Source organism: Pleurodeles waltl, chromosome 9 (assembly GCF_031143425.1).
Source record: "Pleurodeles waltl isolate 20211129_DDA chromosome 9, aPleWal1.hap1.20221129, whole genome shotgun sequence".
NCBI classification, from domain to species: Eukaryota; Metazoa; Chordata; class Amphibia; order Caudata; family Salamandridae; genus Pleurodeles; species Pleurodeles waltl.
The window spans coordinates 865,517,322-865,524,178 of record NC_090448.1 but is presented as its reverse complement, the minus strand read 5'-3'; the positions used below and the strand labels follow the sequence as shown (position 1 = coordinate 865,524,178).

Genomic DNA, 6,857 nt, shown 5'->3' with positions numbered 1-6,857 from the left:
AACAGCATTTCAATTTGAAATGTTATGTCCGGAGATGTTTTAAGGCATGGGCAAAGTGGACAGTTGCCAAGAGCCTTGACCTTCCAATGGGTCCCCATAGGAAACTGAAATGTCTGTCTATTTGACCTCTGTCTATTCTATTACTTTATCTAAACCTTTTTCCCTCTCTGTCTACTGCTACCCCTAACTCTGTCTTTCAAACCGAGTGTCATCCTAAGGGTTTTTGGCAATCAGGGCATGACAAATGTCAACTTTTACCTCACTGCGTTAAAATATAACATATAATTTAGCATTGTTTGGCTTCATGTGGGATTGTAAGGCATAATAAAATATAAACGTGTTCCGTACCTAGTGCCCACCAAAATATATTTTGCCTGGGACCTTCAAAATCCTTAAAACAAACACTGGTTATGCCCACTAAATAAATAAATAATATACACAAATGCCTCATCCCATTGCAATAAGTAAGCTGTCAGTGTTTATGCAAAAAGAAAACTACATAAACGAATAAGCAAATAAAACAACAAAAAACAAAAGCTTAACCAATGCCTTGGCCTCTCCCTCTTGGCTTCAGACAGACAATCCTCCCACACCCACAAACATCAACCCAATATGTACCTGATACAAGCATCCCTATAGATAGTGCTGTGACAAAAAAAGGGAAAAAAGAAAGAAAGAAAGAAAGAGAGGAAGAAAGTTTGCAAAGGGAGAAAAGAAAGAGGAAGAAGAAAGAAAGAAAGGGGAAGGTGCAAAAAGGGAGAAAGGGGAAGGAAGTAATGAACCATATATCAAATACAAAAGGTTACCTGAATGAATGAATAAATAAGCAAACAAATACACAAATTAGCACGTAATGGATGAACACACACATAATCAAATCTGCAGAATGGTCTTTCGGGTGCTGTTCTTGCAGAACGACCCCTCCCGCGGGTTCAAACAAGCAGTACCACAGATAACCAAAGGAGCAGGCTCGTTCCCCGCCAGCCCGGGTTTGGGTACCACAGCGGGGAAGCAAATCCCTCCTCCCTCCTCCTCGGCAGCAACGCCTCCATCAAGGGCTGCACCCGTCTGCGAGAGCGGATCTGAAACCAGCCTCCCGCCACCTGTGCCCTCCGGAGCCCGGACCGCCTCTAGCCCTCTCCCGCCCCCCAAGATGCCCTCGCACCCTGGCTCCGGGTGCACGCTCAAGCCATGGTAGGAGATGAGCAGAGCAGGAGGCACCTGGGCTGCGGACCCTTCCTGCTGACCACCGCTGCGCCGGCGTGCTGGGCGGAGGCCCCCGACACAGAGGGTGTAGCCGAGGGCGCTGGGCCCGGGGATGCGCTGGATGCAGCTCAGCAGAGAGGCCCGCTTGGAACAAGACCGAAGGGGCACGGAATGGGCCAGCGGGGCAGCACCCCGCCGCCTGGCCGAACCCGGTGCAGCATGCCTTCCCCGCTCTGCCTGCTGCCTCCTGTCGCGATAAATAGCAAGTTCAAGGGAGGCTAAAGGACTGAGTGCTGCTGCCCGAGCCGGCGCACGCCGCAGGGACATCCTTCACCATGGGTGAGATACCTGCGCGCTTTGTTGTAAGGGTGAGATCGTCAATATATTATAGCCCCAAGGTGGGCAGAGGGTTGAAGGAGTGGACGGTACCTGTGACATGGGCCAGCGCACATAAACAAGGGCGCGTGGGTGTGTGGTGTATGCGTGGGTGTGGCTGTGCACGCATTTCGCGCTCTTTCCTTCTCTGTATACATGTGCGTATACATATAGCTGCGTACACGTATATCATGGATAGATTGATGTTGCGTGAGCATCGTGCCATACCGTTTATAGTTGATTTACTGCCTTGCTAAAAGCTTGCACTGTGCATGTGCTCACACTGAGATGCTAACAGCAGTGCAACAGTGATTGCACTTGTTTTCATCCACTCCACGCTCTCTCGATGTCATTCCCCTTTGCCTTCGCGTCCTCACAAAGTCTCGGCACCTGCAAGTCATGAACTGTTACAATATCAGTATTCGGGTTTATTTCTGCTGTATTCATTGTTTGTATATATATTGAAAGATACTGAAGCGCGAAGAATACATAAAGTGCTTGCACGCGCTCCATGGGTTGTGCGATGCCCTCTCGGGTTCTACGCTTGCGTGGGTTGGACGTCGCCGCTGTCCGCTTGTGTGCAGTGCTGCCTGGGAGGGGAGACGGCAATGTCTGACACAGACGTTCCCCTTCGCAACAGTGACTCCTTCGGCGCTGCCGCTGAGTGCCAGTCCTTCACCTCCCAGCAGCGCCCACCAGCGAAGACAGAGCTAGCCAGGGGCTATCCGCGGTGCTTAATTTGTAAAATAATGAGTCCGCACACAATCCCACGGCCGGTGCTATTCCATGCCAGCGCGCCGAATACCAATGTATAGTGAAGAAAAAGAAGTGCCAGTCAAAAATAATGAGTGCTGCTGGACCCCAGTGCCAACCACCAGCCCAAATGAAGCTCTGACTGTCTGCTGCTCCCTTCCCCGAACGCACTCCCGGAATTCCCTTCTCTCCACTGCCCTACTGTACCTACCGCTTTGATGGAGTGGGACAGATCAGGGGAGGGGATTGAAGGGAGACAGAGAAAAAGAGAGAGGGAGAACATGCAAGGGAGAGCGAGAGAGACAAGGAAGAGCGAAAGAGACAGCGAGGGGTTGTGATTGTGCGACAGAGTGAGCAAGAGAGAGACAGCGCAAAAGTGCTTTTGGACTGTAGAGGGCAGGGGCGTAGGAGACACTAAATTTCTGGGGGGGACAGGGACAACCTTGAGGTGGGCCCCCTGCACAAAGTTTTCACCCAGAAGGGTTGCCGTGGTGGGGGGAGATGGGGAAGGCGGTCGCTTCCAGTCGAGTCCTGTGTGGCCTGCAATTCCCTGTCTGCTGGGCCCTTTGCTGCCTGTTAGGCAGCAACAGACTCTGTGATGCTGTTTGCCTGTGTGAAGTCTTAAGAGGCCTGTACTGCCTGCTGGGCGCAGTTCTACCCGTTGATTCCTGTGCTGCCTGCCATGCACTGTGGTGCCTGTTGGGAGCTTTCTTTCTAGTCAGGCTGTGTCAGTCTCTGGGCCCCTGCCTGCCTATGAAGGTCAGTAAGGCCTATGATTGCTGCTAGGTCCTTGTCTGACTGTCAAGTGGCAGTCTCTGTGCTGCCCCCTTCCTGTGAACTGCTGTGCTGTCTGACAGGGCTGGCCTTAGTGCTGGTGGCGCCCTGTGCGACATTGTTTGTTGGCGCCCCCTAGTGACCACCTCCGCCACGGATTCCTTCACTACTATCCGTCACCACTCTCTCTCAGATGCATGTCATTAGTTTTATAGCACCACTCATACCGGGAAATATCCCTTACAACGCAATTAATGCAATGCATTGACCACGCTGCCATTACCACAAATATGGGTCTAGCACGCATGCCTTTACCACACATATCTTTACCACGCATATGCGTGGTTACAGCATAGAAAGCGGTCTAGCTGTCCGGGTGGAACAGGAAGAAGCAGAGGAGAGAAAGGTAAGTAGGGCTGTGGCCGGGTTTAGGGTGGGAGGTTGGGGTCATTTTAGGACAGGGTAGGGTCGGGGTAGTTTTTAGGACAGGGTGGGGTAGGTTTTAGGGTTCAGGAGGAGGGCGTGGAGTTCAAGTAGCTTTTAGGACAGTGTGGGGTAGGTTTTAGGGTATAGGTTGGGGGTCATGTAGTATTTAGGACAGAGTGGGGTAGGTTTTAGGGTTCAGGGTGGTAGCACGGGCGCCAAGGTAGTTTTTAGAGCAGTTCAGGGTAGGTTTTAGGGTTCAGAGTGGGGGTCAGGGTAGTTTTTAGGACAGGGCACGCGGGTTTAGGGCTTAGGGCAGGGGCAGTTTTAAGTGCTTGGAGGGGTGGAGTACGGTATCAGGTGTAAGGGGGCAGGGTAGGGAGAATTGACCACGCATGTTCCTTCACCAAACATGCTTTTATAATGAAATTCGTTGTAAAGCAGGCATAGTAGTAAAGACACAGTCTTTGTTGAGAGCGCAATGTTAAGGCATGCACGATATACGCATGTGTTGTTCCATCATTCATCCCTCATGCCAGTCTAGGGTGTCAAAGCACTTTACATCACACAGATATTACGCAGAGACATTCATCATATATGTGTAAATCAGTGCATATGAAATGTTACATAAGACAGAGGACTACAAGGTGTAGGTGTCACAGGTCATCCATACTGGTAGCAGGTATAGTTTAAGAGTGCTTCATCTGGAGAAGCGCAAACTCAGAATTTAAAAAATAACACCATGGTTGGGGGCTCTCTTTAATAATAAGAACTGATTTGCGCTCAAATTAACTTGTTTTGCAACATTAAGTTAATCAAAAAGTGGGGGGAAATCATAATGCTCTAATCTACACCTTGATGTTTGCATGCAGCTATTTGAGGAGTTCATTGTTCACTGTTCTATATTCAGTTTTAATTTATAAATTGCAGGGCACAAAAAAGGAGCTCTCTGATGTAGGAAGCTGGCCTGGTATGTGGTGAGTACCTATGGTATTATCACCTTATACCAGGTCCAGGTATCCCCTTATTAGTGAAGTGTAGGCAGTGTCTAGAAGCTAGGCTCTTTAGAGGTAGCTGTGGATGAGCAGCCAAGACTTATCTAGGACACATGCAAAGATCATGCAATACCACTGTAGTCACACAGCACTTACACACCTGAAAGAAACATGTGTTACGAAAATAAAGGTTCCTTATCACAGTAACACAAACACTAAAACACTAGATAGGCAATACTCCAATAGGATGTAAGTAACACACTATTATATGTACAGCAGCAATCAGAAATTGGCATAAAAAGCTATAGGAAACAGTGAAAAGCAATAGGCAATACTGAAGGCCTAGAGGGGACCAACCATATACTAAAAAAGTGAAATGCAAAAGCCGGGTCCCCACCCAAGGAAGTGGAATCGGTAGAGGGGATCTGGAGGAACTAGGAAATCCCAAAGGTAAGTACCAGAGTGCCCCCCAGCGACCAGGAGAAAAGAGGTAAGTTACTGTTTTTTCCCCAACCCACCAAAAGGGAAACATCCTTTTTTACAACTTTCTTTTTACGAAAGTCGTGGTTAACGAAAGCGCAACAACGCTTTTTTTAACCACGACTCCGTTATTTTGTGCCTTAACTACAAATGTTCTGAACAACGAACATGCGTGGTTAAGGTACAAAGAAGGGAGTTGACGAAGGAGGACGACGCAGGTGAGAAGGGGTCGACTAAGGTAAGTGGTGGGTTTAGGTTTTGGGGAGGGGGCGAGGGGGTGGAGGGTTTTAGGTTTTGGGGTGGGGTTGGGGGGGTGGGGCGTTTTTTTGTTTTGGGGAGGGGGCGGGGGTCAGGGGGTTTTAGGTTTTGGGGTGGGGTTAGGGGGTTTTAGGTTTTGTGGTGGGGTTGGGGGGGTGGGGTGAGGGATGTAAGGTGAATGGTGCCTATTACTAATGCTTTTATCAGGAATGCCTTTACAACGAAATATCGTTGTTAAGGCATTCGTGGTAAAATCATTAGTAGTAATAAGTAGGTCGGTGTTTCAAACTCGTTGTTAAGGCAGTAGTTGTTTTTAAAGTCGGTGTTCCGTCGTACAATCCCACCAAAAGGACCTCAGAGAAGGATATTGCAAAACGCAGACAGGATTGCAAGAGACTAGAGGTGGATCCTGGAGGAGGAACACCTGGAAAAGAAGGGGACCAAGTCCAGTTTACGTAGGAGTGTCTGGTCGTGGCAGGAGCCACTACCCACCCATCTGTGGATGCAGGAGTTGGTTGACAGGGAGACGAAGATGGTCAGCAATGCAACAATGGAGCAGATGAAGAGTTCCTAGGTGATGCAGTTGATGTCCCACACCGGATGAAGAATTACAGTCAGTCTGGGGTGTGGAAAACCCACCAAAATGCCTTGGCAAAAGCAAATGTCGCAGTAGGAGAAAAGTGGAGCTTCCAGGGACCAGCAAGGTCCAGGGGGACTCAACCCATGGAGGGGAGTCCCAGGTGACCATCAGCAAGGCAGAGAGTCTGGAGAATGAGAGGCAGCCCCCACGGAAGACCTATAGGCAAGGAGCCCAGGAGCTGCAGAGAGGCCTACGCAGCACACCCGAAGAGAGGTCCCACATTGCAGGCGAAGCACGTTGAGGGCTGTGCTTCACAGAGAAGAGTGCTGGGGGCTGAGGCTACATGGAGCCTGAAGATCCCGTGGAGGAGATAACAACAAGCCTTGGTAGCTGCAAGAGATGCAGTGCATGGGGGTACTGTCCTGCATGTGATGGCAGGACCTACCTACTCCACAGTTGGACAGATGGAAGAGAGGACCAAGGGGACCACTTCAGACTACGACCTCTGATGCATGATCCACGCAGCTCAGGAGGAGAGGAGATCCACGCAGCCGGTTGTTGTTGCAGTTGGTGCCTACGGATGCAGGTAAGTGACTCCTTCACTCCAAGGAATTTTCCTTCTTTCTTCTCATGCAGACTGAAGACTTGCTGCCCTCCGAGGAAGCACAGCTGGGCAAATGTTGCAGTTGCTGGAAGGAGTCGGAGAAACAATGTCGAAGTTGTTGCTGGAGCTGCAGATTGTAGTTTCCTGTGAAGTCCAGTTGCGGTTCCAGTGGCCAGAAGTCAAAGTAAACGTTGCAGAGGAGTCCTGCTGGAATCTTGCACGTTGAATCTGAGGACCCACCCAGGAGGGAAACCCTAAATAGCCCAGTAAGGGGTAATTGGTCACCTAGCAGCAGTGGCGTAGCGTGGGTTGTCAGCACCCGGGGCAAGGCAAGTAATTTGCGCCCCCTAACCCGTGGATTTTAGCACTCGCGAGTGCGAGCGCGCCCCCCCCCCCCCAGATGTTGCGC

The 6,857-nt window shown here is 50.1% G+C and overlaps 1 protein-coding gene across 2 annotated transcripts in view; it reads left to right on the top strand.

The window, feature by feature from the left end:
- The first annotated feature begins 934 nt into the window (after positions 1–934).
- Positions 935–6,857, top strand: part of KCNK10 (potassium two pore domain channel subfamily K member 10) — a 358,851-nt gene continuing 352,928 nt past the window's right edge. The window contains exon 1 of one of the 2 annotated variants that reach the window (XM_069208135.1): positions 935–1,545. In XM_069208135.1, the coding sequence (XP_069064236.1) occupies positions 1,542–1,545 (4 nt within the window). In that variant the 5' untranslated portion in view covers positions 935–1,541. The remainder of the gene's footprint in view (positions 1,546–6,857) is intronic. The other variant, XM_069208134.1, reaches the window with a different exon arrangement.